The sequence below is a fragment of the Oryctolagus cuniculus genome, chromosome 9 (genome assembly GCF_964237555.1).
Source record: "Oryctolagus cuniculus chromosome 9, mOryCun1.1, whole genome shotgun sequence".
Lineage (NCBI taxonomy): Eukaryota > Metazoa > Chordata > Mammalia > Lagomorpha > Leporidae > Oryctolagus > Oryctolagus cuniculus.
This window is the reverse complement of record NC_091440.1, coordinates 50779524-50798834: the sequence shown is the minus strand read 5'-3', so window position 1 is coordinate 50798834 and position 19311 is coordinate 50779524. Positions and strand designations below refer to the sequence as shown.

At 37.9% G+C, this 19311-nt stretch overlaps 1 protein-coding gene across 1 annotated transcript; it reads left to right on the top strand.

Annotated features, from left to right (window-relative positions):
- The first annotated feature begins 17750 nt into the window (after positions 1-17750).
- LOC100345587 (heterogeneous nuclear ribonucleoprotein A1-like) lies at positions 17751-19043 on the top strand. Its single transcript, XM_002712980.5, has one exon. The coding sequence runs from the start codon at positions 17820-17822 to the stop codon at positions 18780-18782; it is 963 nt and encodes a 320-aa protein (XP_002713026.2). The 5' UTR covers positions 17751-17819; the 3' UTR covers positions 18783-19043.
- Positions 19044-19311: the final 268 nt, after the last annotated feature.

The window sequence follows — 19311 nt, the reverse complement described above, 5'->3', positions numbered from 1 at the left end:
GGTGACTACTATTGTTAACTTAACTCTCCTTAATCATGCATGCTAGGTCTCACATGCACCCATCATCTACAGGATTGAGGGGTCCCAGAGAGTCGAGGACAGAATTTGAGGCACAAGTAAGGGTGTCTACTCTTGTTTTCTGATCTCTCCTTTCTGTGGACTCCAGGACACTCTGTTCTTACAATCCATGAACTTAAAGGGTGCCCCAGGTGGGTAGGAGCTGATATTTGGGGATGTCTTTGTTTCTTGTTCTCTTATTTCAAATGGTTAATACATCACCTTCAGTATGCACCTCTTTGGAGTGCATCATCAGGCATTGTGATTCTTTTGACACTCAAAACTTGAAGAAACTTCACCTGTTCTTTCTCCTGACCATGGTATGGCTGAGTTACAAGCTGGAGATTGGAGGTACTTGGCACCAAGAGGGAAGTATTAACTACAACACCATTCTCCAATAAGATCTCTTCTGTTGCAGAGCAGGGAAAAGGCCTGACATTCTTTATGTCCAAGCATTTTTATTTCTCTGCATGGTAAGCCAGACCTTTATCAACTCTGTATGGTGTCCAATGTGTTGACCAGAAGTTTCCTTAAGACTCCAGCTGCACCTCTGCCTCTGCCCAGTCTACACTGATTCCTCCAGAAACCATTCCTATTCTCATATGCTCCCCTATTGAGGACTACTTGTAACCAAGCAGGACCCCCAATGCCAAATCCTGTTTTACACTACAATGAGGTTACTAGAGGATTTGGCAACCATAATAGTGCCCGGGACCTGTTTTCCCTGCAGGATCTTAGACAGAAATAAGAAGGCTTAGGGAGATTTTCAGGTGACCATGGCAGATATATTGAGGCCTTCCATAGTTTGCCCCAGGTCTTTCCATGACCTCTCCTGGAAAGTTGTTATGCTTAAATCAGACCTAACTGGGGCTGAAAAAAAAGCTGCATTCCAAGTAACAAGAATAATCATTTCTGTCCTTCTTTCAAATCCAGGTTTCCTATTCTTTCCTTAGTATGACCATAAGAGGTATAAGACAGAATACAATGCAAGAAAATAAAAATATAAACCCTAGCATCCATTTTGTAAGTATTGATAATGGTATTAACTGGATATCAAGAATGTTGCATCAGATTTTTCTTCACACTGTTAATCTGATAAAGTTATTCTGGCCTAATAAAATCTCCATAGGCTAAATACCTCATCTATCAGGTTAGCTACATATAGAACTTTCAAAGGACAAGACAATTCAAAGCCTTGCATATTTCTGAGATTTTAAGGATAAAACTAATGAATATAAATTAACAAAATTAATAAAATAATAACTAATACATATATTATTGTTTTGGCTTAGTTAAGAAAAAATTAAGGGGTTTATTTTGAGACCCTTAACTGCTATAAGATATTCTTGGGAAACTCTTGCATAAACTTTATCCCACATACACTCCCGTAACTAGGACAGAAGACTCTAAACCCATCCAATACTACTTGGTATCTGATGATCCTCAGTGCAACGCATTAAATTTTTCTTATTAGTAAAATCACATAATTTTTACAAGTATCATTTGTCAATTTGCAGGCTCATAGATAACTGTTAAGTACGCTTCTTATACTATTAATGAGAAGGAAAAGTACCCTATTAGAATCCCTACATTCAATAAATCAAAGGCCATCTGTGGCTATCAGATTGAACTAAGTCTCTTAAAGTTACTCCAGTTTATTTAGATCTCTCTTCATAGCAAAGAGCTGACCAATTCTGCTTCATTTGTGAAATAACTGAGATCCCACAAAGGATTTCTGATGTTCTTCTTCATTTCCTTATTTTCTTTCTCAAAAAGAAAAATGGGGAGTTGTTTTTTAAGTTTTATTTGGTTTGTCAAAGAATTCCCACTGCAAAGATATTTTGTTCTTTCAGGCTACTAGCAATATGGTTTTTTAAATATCTACCTTTACCTTTCATTCAGCTCTCTTGTTTCACAGGCTCTCCACACAAATGCTATCTAGCTGGCAGAAGTTTTTCTAGCTTTGTGGCGATACATAGTTTATATTCCTGATTGTCAAATGTTACTTTGAATAATTTTAAACAAGACTAACATTGACTTCCCTGAGGCCTTTTAAATTCAAATTTCATATTTTAATACCAGCCTATACTTTTCAATATACAGACATTATTTCTATGCTATAAATTTTAAATGCTCTTTTTTTGTATTCTTCTTTTTTTTTAACTTTTATTTAATGAATATAAATTTCCAAAGTACGATTTATGGGTTACAATGGCTTCCCCCACATACCGTCCCTCCCACCCACTACCCTCCCCTTTCCCACTCCCTCTCCCCTTCCATTCACATCAAGATTCATTTTTGATTATCTTAATATACAGAAGATCAGCTTAGTATACATTAAGTAAGGATTTCAACAGTTTGCTCCCACACAGAAACATAAAGTGAAAAATAATAGATGATTTTTTTAAATGATGAGGAAATCAGATCAGACCTATTGTCATGTTTAATCCCAGTGAGAGTCAAGTTGGGAGTTGATAATTTCTTTCTTTCTTTTTTTCTTTTTTTTTTTTTTTAACAGAGGATCAGTTTAGTATACATTAAGTAAAGATTTCAACAGTTTGCACCCCCATAGAAACACAAAGTGAAATATATTGTTTGAGTACTCGTTATAGCATTAAATCTCAATACACAGCACATTAAGGACAGAGATCCTACATGAGGAGTAAGTGCACAGTGACTCCTGTTGTTGACTTTACCAATTGACACTCCTGTCTATGGCATCAGTAGTCTCCCTATGCTCCAGTCATGAGTTTCCAAGGCTATGGAAGCCCTCTGAGTTCTCCGACTCTTATCTTGTTTAGACAAGGTCATAGTCAAAGTGGAGGTTCTCTCCTCCCTTCAGAGAAAGGTACCTCCCTGACAGGCAAAGTGGACAGTGAGAGAGAGAGACAGAGAGAAAGGTCTTCCTTTGCTGTTGGTTCACCCTCCAATGGCCGCCGTGGCCGGCGTGCTGCAGCTGGCGCATGGCACTGATCCGAAGCCAGGAGCCAGGTGCTTCTCCTTTTTCTCCCATGGGGTGCAGGGCCCAAGCACTTGGGCCATCCTCCACTGCACTGCCCGGCCACAGTAGAGAGCTGGCCTGGAAGAGGGGCAACTGGGACAGAATCCGGCGCCCCGACCGGGACTAGAACCCAGTGTGCCGGCGCCGCAAGGCGGAGGATTAGCCTATTGAGCCGCAGCGCCGGCCAAATACACTTGACTTTTTACAAAATTGATTTTGCTGCTCTACTTTTTTGTGATACCATGATTTCAGATGTTAAATTCTAAATTTATCCACAGAATTCATTAAGCATTAAAAAATTTCATACAATAATTGTCTATTCAAGCAACATGTTGACTTTGTGCATTTTCTAAGCATTTAGAGAGTATTGAATACAGTCATTACTTATTTGTCCAATGTTTTCTTTTCTTTTGGGATATACTCAGTTTCTTACTGATCTAATTCATCATGTGTCCATGAAATTTTAAAATGTTGTCTTCTCTAGTATCTTCATTGATACTGACCATGTACCAAATTACTATAGATTGGCTATGCAATGAACCAGTCTCACAATTTTGAGGACTGGGACATCTAAAACCAAAGTGCTGGAAGATGCAGTGTTTGGTGATACTGTTCCCACAAGGCTGGCAAAGAAAGAACACCTCAATTGTCTCTTCATAAGAGCACTGATCTTATAATGAGGACTCTATTCTCATGAACTAATTATCCTTCAAAAGGCTCTATTTCCAAATACCAGCATATTGTGGATTTTGGATAGATTGCATGCTTGTTAATTTTTAAACATACTTTTAAATTTATTTATTTAATTTTATTATTTTTAAAAGATTGATTTATTTATTTGATGGTCAGAACGAGAGAGAGAGAGAGAGAGTCTTCCATCTGCTGGTTCATTCCCCAAGTAGTGGGTCCAAGGGCCAGGACTGATCTAGGCCAAAGCAAGGAGGAATGAGGAATAACATTCATCCAAGTCTCCCATGTGGGTGCAGGGTGCTAAACACTTGGACTATCTTTTGTTGCTCTTCCCAGGTCATTTGCAGGGAGCTGGATTGAAAGTAGAGCAGCTGGGACTTGAACCAGTGTCCATAGGGTAAGCCATCATTGCAGTTGGTGGCCTTATCACTTGTGTCACAATGCAGGCCCCAGACTTTAGTTTTTAGAACAGCTAATGTTTATAGCAAAAATGAGCAGAAAGTACAGAGATTTTCCATATTTTCAATTGTGCCACACATGTAAAGTCACCACCATTATCAGCATTCCGTGCAAAGTGGTCACAATTGATGGAACTACTTTTTCATATCATTTTCCCCTGAAAAACTGTAATTGACATTAGTGCTCATTGAAATTACACATTCTATGGGTTTGGAAAAATGTATCATACACACATATTCACCATTTTAGGGGCATGTGGGGTATTTCACTGCCCTATAGGTAGCCGCTGGTCTCTGCTATCTCCATTGTTTTGCCCTGACTAGGTCATACACTAGGTAGCTTTTCCAGCCTGGCTCCTTTGACTTAGAAATATGTTTCTACATTGACTGCATGTATTTTTATAGTTTTACATCTCATGTTGCTTTAAACACTAAATGCTATTTCATTGTTTGATGCACCACATTTTATTTACCCATTCACCTGATGAAGTTATCTTTTACAATCAGGTTTTGACAATTTTGTATAAAGGTGCTAAACATATCCATGTGCTGAATTTTGGGCAGATACAAATTTTCAATTCTTTTGGGTAAATACCAAGAAATATGAGTGCTGGACTGAATAGTAAGAAGGTGTTTAGTTTTGAAAAAGATCTAGGGTTTCACCTTTGAATTTGGGGTAGACACAAACATTCACTCCATAGTAACAAATAAAAGTTTTTCTTCGCCTTGCATTATGCATGAAATGATTCAATTTCATTTGTCAATTGAAAGTGCTGTTCTTGGATATTGTGTCGTTTCTGTTGGGTACTATTCAGCATTTTTCAACCCTTCTTTTAGTCCATATGTAATACTCCTCGGAGGCATGTAAAACGACAAAAGCTCTAGTTTTATATCAATATCTGACAAAGAATTCTTTATTTTGCAAAACAATTTTTCCCAGAGGCAGGTAAAATGGATTTACTGAATTGGGGGGGGGGCTATAGGGATTTTGAATAAAACGTGAATTCATTGCAAAACATGAGACAAAACAACACTGAATTTCCAGGGTGTTACTAATAGAACAGTGTATATCAAATAAAATGAAGCTGACATTTCTATATGTGAAAATGCAGAATTTTTTAATACAACTGTGGCATTATAAATACAAAATAGATCCAAATAATATAATCCTAATGGTGGATTTAAAAATAACTGGAATCAAATTTCTCATATAAAGATGACAAAATTTGGGTTCAGAAATACTGTTCATGTAAATTATGCTTAATTGCAATATTATTTTAAAATTCAACTATTCTGAGTATATTTTATCCCACAATGTAAAAGGAGTCAAGTCATTTATTTATTTATTTATTTAGGACAGGCAAAGTTAGACAGTGAGAGAGAGAGAGAGAGACAGAGAGAAAGGTGTTCTTTTCCGTTGCTTCACCCCGAAATGTTCAACCCCCAAATGGCCGCTACAGTCAGAGCGCTGCATTGATCCAAAGCCAGGAGCCAGGTGCTTCTCCTGGTCTCCCATGCGGGTGAAGGGTCCAAGCACTTGGGCCATCCTGCACTGCTTTTCGGACCACAGCAGAGAGCTGGACTGGAAGAGAGGCAACCGGGATAGAATCCAGGGCCCCAAGCGGGACTAGAACCCAGGGTGCTGGTGCGGTAGGCGGAGGATTAGCCAAGTAAGCCATGGCACCTGCCAGGAGTCAAGTCTTAATTAAAATCAACCTTTCTTCTTAGTGTGTATACTAAATGGTGTACATTATTTCAATTTCTTTTTTTAAGATGTGTATATTTATTTGAAAGGCAGAGTATGGGAGAGAGAGAGAGAGAGATCATTCATCCACTGATTAACTGTGCTAATGCCTGCAACAGGTGAGCAGCTGGTGCTGGGCCAGACAGAATCCAGTAAACCAGAAATATACCCAGGTCTCCCACATAAGTGGCAGGGACTCAAATACTTTGTCCTTGTCATCATCCACTCTTCCAGGTACATTAGCAGGGAACTGGATCAGAAACAGAGCATACTGTAGTCAAACATGTGCAGGATGTGGGCATCCCAAGCAGCTGCCAGGCTTCTGGGACAAAACACCCACCTCTGTTTCATGTTCTTTGAATCAGTACACTGAATTAGAAATTCTGCACATCTGGATATATCATACTGGCTGATGAATACGACATTTTTACTGATTATATTCCTAGTTTTAACTAAGATTATTCACTTTCTTAATGACTCATCAGCTATTTGAACAGTGTGTGCATGGATGTGCATTGCTCTAAAATGTATATGTTATTTTAGATCTCTCATAAATTGTATTATCAAAATTTACTGGAAACTTCTACACAGATATTCAAGAGGAAATTTAAATTAACTATGTCCAAAGTAGAACTGATTCTTATCACACTTCAAGACCATCTCAAACATTCTAATTTTAATTTTAGAGGAAGATATATAATTATCCCTATATAATAAAACCAAAAATTTGAAAGTAGTAAAAACATATTATTGTTCATCCTTACTTCATACATATTCCATATTCCAAACATTATCCCCTAGCTTCATTAGCTATCAATATTTTATCACTTGAAATACACAAACTGTAATCTCACAATTTAATTAATGGATATAAGTTTTTTTCCACACTATGGGAATTATAAAGCCAGATAATTCCATCTTCATTACTTCCTAGGTAATTACCAATGAAACATCAATCTATGTATGTATGTATGTATCTATCTATCTATCATCTATTTGTATACCTATCATCTATTTGTCTTTTACCTACTCAGAAAATTTATAAAAATGGAATTAGACCATAAACTCTTTTGGCCTGATTCCTTCCTTCCTTCCTTCCTTCCTTCCTTCCTTCCTTCCTTCCTTTCTTCCTTTCTTCCTTTCTTCCTTTCTTCCTTTCTTATCTTTTCAACAAATGTTTATTAGACAAAGGGGAAACACCTCTAGTAAGAGGGGAATACAATGGTTGGTGATTAATTGAAAGTTTTGTTTTTTTTTTACCTTGTATCTTTTTTTCCCAAAGAATCCTTTTATTTAAATAATACAACCTTCATGCATTTCATAAGTAGAACTTTAGGAATATATAGTGATTCTTCCCACCATACCCCCCCATCCATACTCCCACTCCTCCTCCTCCTCCCTCTCTCATTTTCAGGCCCATTCTACATTAAGATCAATTTTCAGTTAACTTTATACACAGAAGACTAGCTCTATACTAAGTAAAGAGTTCAATAATTTTAGCACCTGATTTCTTTACCTTAGAAATAGATCCTGCAAAATTTGCTCAGAGCATTTTATTTCTCATTGTTTTTTAAAAGACTCAGTTGTATTTTGTAAATATACCAATATTTACCTGTCCATGTTCCTATAGAAGGATTTTTGGTTGTTTACAATGTTGAAATAATGAATAAAATGAGCGTTTTCACCTTTTTTGGATGATTAGATAGAAATGACATTGCTAGGGTCAAAATATAGGCATATGCTTTTGTTTGTTAGAACTGACAAAACATTTTCCAAAGTATTTTCACAATTTTGCATTCCTACTAACAGTATATGAAAGTTCGGGTTGCTCTATGTTGAATAAAATTTGGTGTTATTAATATTCCTAACATTTACAATGTCTTATTTTGTTTATATTTCATTTGAAAATGGGAGAGGGAAAGGGATTAAAAAGAGAGGGAGAGAAAGTGCTTCCGTTCACTGTTGCACATCTCAAATGCCTGCAACTGCCAGAATTGGACCAGGAGCTCAATATGAGGCAGCTAATCAATGAGTTGAGCCATCACTGTTTGCCTCTTAGAGTGTGCATGAGCTGCAAGGTAGAACTGGAAGTACAGCTCGAATTTCAACCCAGGCATTTAGATGAGATGTGGGTTTCCAAGAAAAATATCATTTGCTATCGCAAAGTCCTGCCATTTAAACCTTGCATTTCCCTTCTGTGTATAGTAGAACAATGTAACTTGAATTTGCATTTTCCTAATAGTAGTGAGTTTATGATTGTTGATAATTCATATTTCTTTCTTAAATGCCCACTCAAGACTTGAGTGATGTTGTATCTATTTTCCGAACTGCAAGTGTGTATTGTTTATATTAGCATCAAACAATTGTCAAATATATGATCCCCAAATATGTTCTGCCTGTACATGGTATGCCTCAAATTTCTCATTTGTTTAGATTGAATTATTTGTAGTGATAATTTTCAAGTTTAACTACTGTATATCTCTAATCTCCAAATTTCTTCCTACTAATCTCCCTGTCGGGTGCTCTTCAGCCTCCCTTGCTTCTTTTTTTTAAGTTTTAACTTTTATTTACTGAATATAAATTTCCAAAGTACAGCTTATGGATTACAATGGCTTCCCCCACCATAATTTCCCTCCCACCCTCAACCTTCTCCTTTCCCTCTCCCCCCCCCCTTCCATTCACATCAAGATTCATTTTCAATTCTCTTTGTATACAGAAGATCAGTTTAGCATATATTAAGTAAAGATTTCAACAGTTTGTACCCACACAGAAACAGAAAGTGAAAAATACTGTTTGAGTACTAGTTATAGCATTAAATCTCAATGTACAGCACATTAAGGACAGAGATCCTACATGAGGAGTAAGTGCACAGTGACTCCTGTTATTGACTTAACAAATTGACACTCTTGTTTATGGCCTCAATAATCACCCTAGGCTCTTGTCATGAGTTGCCAAGGCTATGGAAGCCTTTTGAGTTCACCAACTCTGATCATATTTAGACGAGGTCATGGTCAAAGTGGAAATTCTCTCCTCCCTTCAGAGAAAGGTACCTCCTTTGAAGACCTGTTCTTTCCACTGGGATCTCACTCACGGAGATCTTTCATTTAGGTTTTGTTTTGTTTTTTGTTTTTTTTTTTTTGTTTTGTTTTGTTTTTGTTTTTGTTTTTTTTTTTGCCAGAGTGTTTTGACTTTCCATGCCTGTAATACTCTCATGGGCTTTTCAGCTGGATCCGCATGCCTTAAGGGCTGATTCTGAGGCCAGAGTGCTGTTTAGGACATCTGCCATTCTATGGGTCTGCTGTGTATCTCACTTCCCATGTTGAATCGTTCTCTCCCTTTTTTATTCTATCAGCTAGTATTTGCAGACACTAGTCTTGTTTATGTGCTCCCTTTGGCTCTTAGTCCTATCATTACGATCAATTGTGAACAGAAATTGATCACTGGGACTAGTGAGATGGCATTGGTACATGCCACCTTGATGGGATTGAATTGGAATCCCCTGGTATGTTTCTAACTCTACCGTTTGAGGTAAGTCAGCTTGAGCATGTCCCGAATTGCACATCTCTTCCCTCTCTTATTCCCACTCTTATATTTAACAGCCTCCCTTGCTTCTAGAGTCCACCAGGCATACATCTCCTTTGTTATGTCACATGAATTTTCATTTATTTACTTTTCTTCATTTTATTTCAGAATAATTTTAAATTTCCAAAACAAAAATTGTAAGATAATAATGCAAAGTGTTCCCATACATGCACCACTCCATTTCTCCTATGAACATCTCCTAAGAGTATCTTTGTCACAATTAATGAGCCACACCAAATTCCCCTGTTTTTCAATGCAAAATCTTTTATTTAAAAAAGATTTATTTATTAATTTGAAGGTCAGACTTACAGAAAGAGAAGCAGAGACAGAGAGAGAAAATCCATCTGATAGTTCATTCCCCATATGGCCACAACAGCCAGGGCTGGGTCAGGCCAGTCAGGAGCCAGGACCTTCTTTCAAGTTTCCCATGTGGGTAGCAGGGGCCCAAACACTTGGCCATCTTCCGCTGCTTTTTCTAGGACATTAGCAGAGAGCTGGACCAGAAGAGGAGCAGCAGGACACGAACGGATACCTATATGGGATGCCGGTATTGCAGGCAATGGCTTTACCTGCTTTGCCATAGTACTGGCCTCAGTGCAAACATCCTTTATCCCTCCCATCCTTCCCAGTCTCTAACAGTCAACATTCGGTATTCAGATTGAGGGTTTTTTTTTTTTTTAATTCACCTATAATATATAAGTTAGAACATGCTATATTTTTTGCTGGCTTTTTTTCATTCAATATGTTGTACTGCAATTGCATCCATTTTTCTTCCAATAATAGATTTTTCATTATTTTGTATAGCTGAATAATATTGCTTTGTGTATACATGCTAGATGTTTTTATCCATTCAACTGATGATGAATATCTTGGTTGATTCTATAATTTTGCTATCCTGAACACTGTTGCTTTAAACGTGTGAAGCAGGTATCTGTTTCATACAGTGTGTTCATGTGTTTTGAGTACATATTCAGTAGTGGAGTTCCTGGATTTTTTTTTTTTTTTTTGGCCAGGCAGAATTAGACAATGAGAGAGAGAGAGACAGAAAGATAGTTATAGACAGTGAGAGAGAAACAGAGAGAAAGGTCTTCCTTTTCTGTTGGTTCACTCCCCTAATGGCTGCTATGGCTGACGCTGGGCTGATCCAAAGCCAGGAGCCGGGTACTTCCTCCTGGTCTCCCATGCGGGTGCAGGGACCCAAGCACTTGGGCCATCCTGCCCTGCCTTCCCGGGCCACAGCAGAGAGCTGGACTGGAAGAGGAGCAACTGGGACTAGTACCTGGCGCCCCAACTGGGACTAGAACCCTTTGGAGTTTGTATAGTTTTGGTTTAATAGCTTTTGCTTTTGGGGATCTTGCCCAGCAAGTCTTCACCAGAACCAATCTCTTTAAGTATTTCATCTACATTTTCTTCTAGTAATTTTATTATTTTCAGTCTTATATTTAAATGTTTGATCCCTCTCAAGACAATTTTTATATGATGTGAGCTATAGCTCTATTTTCATTATTCTACATATATATTTGTCAAGTTTTAGTCAAGCAGCACTCAAAATTTTCTTTTGGTTATTTCTACAATTTTCATCCCACTTCTGAGTTTCTTCTTCCATGCATTTATTCCTTCATTCATATTTTTCCCATCCTTGAAAATCACACACACACACACACACACACACACACAAGTATAGATATGGGAATGTATTTACTTATATGCTTATATACAGCTTTTTAGTTCTTGTCCGCTAATTTCAATATCTTTGGTAATCTTGGGTTAATTCTCTATTGACTTATTTTTTTTTTTCTCTCTGCTGTTTCTTTGCAGGCCTAGTAAATTGTGATTTATATGCTGGGCAATTGAGATGGTGTATTTGGGAGGTTCAGACTTCTTTTACATTCTTCAGAGCATTATGCTTGATGCAGGCAATGAATTAGTCTGAAGTCGAATTCCATACCATGCCTCCAAACGATGGTCACTGCTAAAATATTCCTTTAGTGCTTTCAATTTTCTGCTTTTGTGCTTTATCCACTTATTCTTTTTACTCCCCAGCATATGAGTATTGCAACAATCAACCAAATATTTGATGGAGTTTATATGAATATCCACAGTTGTGACTCCATTTCATCACTTCTGTAATATGTTATCTCCTCTGCTTGGTTTGACAGGTATCATTTGATGTGTCATGTCAGTAAGGATGCAACTTGCCACATATATTTTTTAGCAAGCTAAGCTTTATTGGTTATGAATGATTTATATGAAAAAAATAGGAACCTAGCAAATCTGACTTATTCCTTGTATATTCTTTGGCCCTAACATTTCAAGTTTATTCTTCAGTCCTTGATTTATTTCTGTCACTCTTTAGTGCCTTCGAGTATTTTTATCTGTCTGTCATCTATCTGAGAGTCTGTAATTGTTATCTGTAAGAATATTTGTCCAATCAAATCATTGTGCTGCTACTAGCAGGGAGTATACTAAATTGAAATAAACCTTACTGCTTTATGTGTACCTTATAAACAACTCCTAATTACTCAAATGAAAATTGCTACTTCACTTTTTACAGTGTTTTAATCAGGCCCTGTAGTTTTTAGTGATTCATTATATGCTTTTGTCTTTGCATGATTTAGACTATTCATGTTTATGGTTAATTCTTTCCTCTCATATTATACCATTCATCCCACTTTTTTGCTACATTTTAATTGAAGTGAAATATTTTTAAATTTATGCACTGAGGTTCATGCTCCCACACATAAGCAGGTGCTTCATCTTGTTATAAAATTCTTTTCCTCATATCCAACTAATTTATCTACCTGTCTTTAAAATTTGCTTAGACATAACCTCTACTTGGACACTTCCCAGGTTGTCCCCAGGAGACGGTATTAGCCTTTTCTTGGTGTACTCTCAAAATCTGAATCATGGAATACTGCACATTTAAGGCTGTGATGTGTTAGTTGATCTACATGTCCACCCACACGCTCAAAACGTAAGCTTTTCAAGAGCATTATCTATAGTGGGTAACAATTGTTAAAACAATAGTCACGTAGGAGGGCATATATAATTGCCTCTTCTCTTTTTATCTGCGTCCTTAAATATATTCCTAGTAGTTTGAAATTTACCTCTGAAGAATTGTTTGAAGTACTATCTTAACCAGGGGAATGTCTCTTTTCTCATTTGTTTTAGTCTACAGTGAGGTTGAAAGCACCTTGACAGTCAAGACAAGGACTGTTTAAGTCAACTGTTCTCAAAGTGTCAATTCCACTTCTGCAGATTTCATCTTAGGTGCTCTATTCATTCTCACAGATCATGGAGAACAAATGGTATTTGTCCCTTTGGGACTAGCGTATCTCACTAAGTATCATGTTTTCCAGATTCATCCATTTTGTTGCAAATTACTGGATTCCGTTTTTTTAAACTGCTGTGTAGTATTCCATAGTGTACATACCCTTTAATTTCTTTATCCAGTCTTCAGTTGACTGGCATTTAGGTTGGTTCCATGTCTTAGCTATTGTGAATTCAGCTGCAATAATCATGGGGTGCAGATAACTCCTTTAATACTGAATTCATTTCCCTTGGGTAAATCCCCAGGAATGGGATGACTAAGTCATACAGTAAGTATATATTCAAATTTTTGAACTATATCCATACTATCCTCCATAGTAGCTTTTCCAGTCTACATTACCACCAGCAGTAGATTAGGGTACCTTTTTCCCCACATCCTTGCCAGCATTTGCTGTTTGTTGATTTCTGTATGAAAGCCATTCTGACTGGGGTGAGGTGAAATCTTATTGTGGTTTTGATTTGGATATCTCTGACGGCTAAGGATCCTTAACATTTTTTCATGTGTCTATTAGGCTATTTGGATTTCCTCCTTTGAAAAATATCTGTTTAAGTCCTTTGCTCATCTCTTAACTAGGTTGGTTGTTTTGTTATTGTGGAGTTTCTTGATTTCTGTAGATTCTGGTTATTAATCCTTTATCAGTTGCATTGTTTGCAAATATTTTTCCCATTCTAGAGTTGATCTTGTGTGTACAAAGTTAATTGAAATGAATCTTAATGGAGAATAGGACTGAGAAGGGGAAAGAGAGGAGGAGGAGCGGTGTGGGTGTGGGTGGGAGGGCGGGTATGCAGGGAAGAGCAACTGTATTCCCAAAGTTGAACATATGAAATTTTTATTCCTTAAAACAATAAATTAATTAATAAAAAATAAACCTCCTGACACTACACAACCCTGTGTCCTATACTATATTTTAACCCAAATCACAGTCCTTGTATCACCCAATGATTTCATTGTAACTGTTTTGATATGCAGCAATAATCATATATAATCCACTGTACATGTTCACTCACGTGCACCCACACACATAGATTAGTCATCTCCCTCATTGTTATACATGATTGTATAATGATGCACAAAGATGAGGGGGAAAATCACTAGCTAAACTCAGATTTGAAAAGAAAACAAATAGTTTTGTTTGTTTGTTTGTTTATCTGCTTACAAATGGAGAGAAAGAATTCAGAAACCTATGCCTCTCTTGTTCTGAATTGCAGCATCTTTTCTGGAATAGAAATATAATTTCAAGTGGTTTTTTTTTAATGATACAGAAGTACAATTATTTAATACTGAGGCATTATATAAAAGTAAGCAGACCATCTTACTAACAAAAGTTAAATTTCTTAGTCAGTTAAATTACTGAAAAAACACTGTTATTACTCTAGTTTTGTCGAGTTGTCAGCTTATACTGCAAAATTCATACAAGTATAATGGAATGTTATAAGTGAGTAAAAAAGTTATCCTCATATGAAATGCCAAATTGGAATCAGAAAATTTCAATTGGTATTTTTATAATAATGAGAATGATATTATTTCATAGCATACTTTTGTGTGCATAGCATTGTTTGTCATGTGAAATTATTGGATTAGACGTCTTTTACAGTTTAAAATGTCTGTGATTCCAGGATATTAAATCTAAATAAGAGCAATGTAGTATAAAGGAAAGAAAGTTGGATTTGGTTCCCAGGGAATAAAAATAATTTTAAATATTGCAAGGTTATAACCTCCAACTATACCAACAAAATTGTATTCCTTAGAAAATAGTTTATATATATATATACATGTGTATATATATATATGTATATATTTCTGTTTTCTCGGGTTTCACATAAGCAGAGTGACATTAAGTGCATGGATGATATGTTATTGTGAACATATGGCTTTGCTGGAGAGCTGTGGTGATAGCTTTCACATACATGTTGTAAACCACTAGCTGCTTTCTAGATGACATTTGCATTTGATTTGTAGATGTTTTTGTGGGTGACTTGGGGTTTTAAGAAGCACATAAAATGTTTATGGTTTATTATTTAATTCTATAATATTTTTTCAATCCATTATTAATTTTGTTAAGTATTGACAAGAAAAAATGTTGACAATAACGTTGACTACCTGAATGAGTATCTTAAACTTAGTTACACATTAATTTCTCCTTTCAAGCCAAAGTTGAAAGTTAAATGCAATACAGGCAATTTTTATGTTTTAGAAGTTTTAACAAACTGTACATATTCATGAGGTTATGTGTGATATCTATATCTATATATCTATCTATACCACATATTGATTAGTGAAATCAGCAATATATTTTCAACAATCATTTCATGTTCATATTGGGATGTTACTGCCTTTTAAATTTTGATTTTAGGGCCTAATGGTTAAGATGTTGATTCAAAAATTCACATCTTGGGCAGCTGGCATTGTGGTACACCAGATAAAGCTGCCGCCTGCGATTCTTGCATCCCCTATGGGTGTTGGTTTGAGTCCTGGCTGCTCCACTTCTGATCCGGCTCCCTGCTGATATACCTGGGGAAGTAGTGTAGGATTGGATAAGTATCTGGGGCACTGTACCCATGTGGGAGACACAGAAAAAATCTCGGCTTCTACTTGGGACTGGTCCAGTTCCAGCCATTGCAGCCAATAGGGGAGTGGAAAGTCAATAGAGGATCTGTCTCTCCCTGTTGGTCCCTCTCTCTCTATCTCTTTAACTCTGCCTTTTAAATAAATAATAAATCTCTTAAAAGAAGATGTTCACATCTTGTATAATAGTACCTATGTTGGATCACAGGTTCCAGTTTCTGATTCAAGCTTCTTGCTAATGCAAAATCGTGTAGGCAGCAGGTGATGTCTCACAAATCTGCAACCCAGCCACCAGGTGTAAGGCTTCGATTGAGTGTCCAGAGGCAGGCCTTGATCCCCTGGACACCAGTAGCAGATTAGGACTCTCTCTGTTTTTGTGTCTTTCTGCCTCTTGAATTGAAGAAAAAAATTGCCTTAAACATTTTGCTATTTTAGACACTTAGCCATGTACTGAATTAAACAGTTAATCTCTGAATTTTTTTAGCTTTGGAGTATAAATATAAACATAGTACAAAACACATATTCAATACATTTAACTATATTTCATGGGAGAGCATTAGGAAGAAATATTTTATCAGGTCTCTTAAGGGGCCAGAGTAAAAAGAAAACAATGTCAAACTGTTGCAACAAAGAAGACAAAAAAGCACTCATGATTTCCACCAACACTTTATATATTATGTTCTTAGAAAAAAATTAGTCTCAACAATTAGTTCACCAGAATTAAAATTCAGGAAATTTATTTCAAATGTAATTAAATGAATTTTAATTTCACAAGTACAAAGTTAAAACTAATTTCTGCTACAGCATACATTCATAATTATTTCTTCGATTTAGTTTTGTATTTTGTATAATGTGTTTAGGAAAGTAGGAAAGTCAGAATGAAAACATGTATATATAATTAGCTGAATCTTTGTAAATTGATGACTATTCCAGATAGCCATGCCTCTTTTGCTATGTTTAATTTGCTTTCTATACCTAATCTCTCACCCCCACCCACCCAACCATGGCTTGTAATTATTCCTTTATCTTTATCTCTATCACTTTGCCTTTATTCTGAGATATAGTTCTTTGAAAATTATTTTCTGAAACATATAGGACAAAGTAACGTGCTAGTGGAACCCTATCCACTAGGAAGAAGCCCACATATTCCCCTGAAGGGAAAATCACAGAGGTGACTCATTTTTAAAAGCAAAATCTGGGTTTCAGGCCCTAAACTAAAAGAGCAAAGCAATGTTTAAAGTATGTTCCAGTAGAATTCACAAGGGAGTAGACTACAAAGGAGGCGAAAGCTACATTCCTCATTAGAAGCTAAGTCTGGGCATATGTCAGTTAGCGCCTGTCTGCCAATAGAGTGTCAGGGGTATCTCTAGCCATAGCACGTCATGCCTGGTAACTCAGGGAGTGGAGAAACTGGCCAAGCCGTCATCTCAGGAGAAAATTAGACATCTGGTGTGGCTTGGCAAACTTAGAGCAGAATCAGTAAGATGGACTTACTTTGGAACTTCAAAGTTCAAGTGTGGCTACATCTCTGAAAAGTGCCAGCTACTTGAAGAGAAAGTGCCCAAATTGCTAGATAATGTCTCACTACTCATGTTGTGTTTCTATGACTCTCTATATTTCTGTGGCCAGGACAAATTTAGCTGAGACTCTAAAATCAAAAGTTAGGGGAAGATTTTCATATATAACTAGAAAGCAAATCATGTAGAAAGTCCTATCAGAATCAATTTAGACTCAAATAGCAAGAAGACAGGTATGATGAATGAATTATATATGATGTTGAATAGGCAGAATTTTATAGTATTAGCAGTGAAATAAAGCTAAACTACATTATGTTAAAAATGGTTAAGATGTGGAGGTGTCAGCATTGGACTGGGTTTTGCTGAGCGCTAGTGATTCCATTGTTTTCTTTCTTTCTTTCTTTCTTCCTTTTTTTTTTTTAAACAGGCAGAGTGGACAGTGAGAGAGAAACAGAGAGAAAGGTCTTCCTTTTGCCATTGGTTCACCCTCCAATGGCCGCAGTGGCTAGTGTGCTGCGGCCGGCGCAATGCGCTGATCCGATGGCAGGAGCCAGGTGCTTATCCTGGTCTCCCATGGGGTGCAGGGCCCAAGCACTTGGGCCATCCTCCACTGCACTCCCGGGCCACAGCAGAGAGCTGGCCTGGAAGAGGGGCAACCAGGACAGAATCTGGCGCCCCGACCGGGACTAGAACCCGGTGTGCCAGCGCCGCAAGGCGGAGGATTAGCCTATTGAGCCGCAGCGCCGGCCCCATTGTTTTCTATTTCTCTAACTCTGCCATAGCTTGGAGCTTTCCATTAGAATATTTGAAGTCATTCACTGCCTGCGGACGCCGCCGAGGAAGCATCGTCGAGTTCTCTCTTCCCACCGCCGTCATGTCGAAGTCAGAGTCGCCCAAGGAGCCCGAGCAGCTGCGGAAGTTCTTCATCGGAGGGCTGAGCTTTGAGACGACCGATGAGAGCCTGAGGAGCCATTTTGAGCAATGGGGCACGCTCACGGACTGCGTGGTAATGAGAGACTTGAACACCAAGCGCTCCAGGGGCTTTGGGTTTGTCACCTACGCCACCGTGGAGGAGGTGGATGTGGCCATGAACGCAAGGCCACACAAAGTGGATGGAAGAGTTGTGGAACCAAAGAGGGCTGTGTCGAGAGAGGATTCCCAAAGACCAGGTGCCCACCTCACTGTGAAAAAGATCTTCGTGGGTGGCATTAAAGAAGACACTGAAGAGTGTCACCTCCGAGATTACTTTGAGCAGTACGGGAAAATCGAGGTGATTCAGATCACGACTGACCAAGGCAGTGGCAAGAAGAAGGGCTTTGCTTCTGTGACCTTCGACGACCATGACTCCGTGGATAAGATTGTCATCCAGAAATACCACACTGTGAACGGCCACAACTGTGAAGTGAGGAAGGCCCTGTCGAAGCAGGAGATGGCCAGCGCTTCGTCCACCCCAAGAGGTCGAAGTGGTTCTGGAAACTTTGGTGGTGGTCGTGGAGGTGGTTTTGGTGGCAATGGCAACTTTGGTCGTGGAGGAAACTTCAGTGGTCGTGGTGGCTTCGGCGGCAGCCGCGGTGGAGGTGGTTATGGTGGCAGTGGGGATGGTTACAATGGATTTGGTAATGACGGAAGCAATTTTGGAGGCAGCGGAGGCTACAATGATTTTGGCAATTACAACAATCAACCTTCAAATTTTGGACCCATGAAGGGAGGAAATTTTGGAGGCAGAAGTTCTGGCCCCTATGGTGGTGGCTGCCAATGTTTTGCCAAACCACGAAATCAAGGTGGCTGTGGTGGTTCTAGCAGCAGCAGCAGCTATGGCAGTGGCGGGAGGTTTTAATAACTGCCAGGAAACAAAGCTTAGCAGGAGAGGAGAGCCAGAGAAGTGACAGAGAAGCTACAGGTTACAACAGATTTGTGAACTCAGCCAAGCACAGTGGTGGCAGGGCCTAGCTGCTACAAAGAAGACATGTTTTAGACAATACTCATGTGTATGGGCAAAAAAACTCGAGGACTGTATTTGTGACTAATTGTATAACAGGTTATTTTAGTTTCTGTTCTGTGGAAAGTGTAAAGCATTCCAACAAAGGGTTTTAATGTAGTTTTTTCTTTTTTTTTTTTTTTCTTTTGCACCCATGCTGTTGATTGCTAAATGTAATAGTCTGATCATGACGCTGAATAAATGTGTCTTAAAAAAAAAAAAAAAAAGAATGAAGTCATTCAGTTCAGCTGGCATTTATGCTAAATACATAAGTTCACTTAAGTGTATCCAGAATCAGCAATACACAGCAGTAAAGAGGGTTGCGGCACTTTAGGACTAGCGAGTTGCCTCTGCAGCAAATTTTTTTTGAGTTATTTATTTCTTTAAT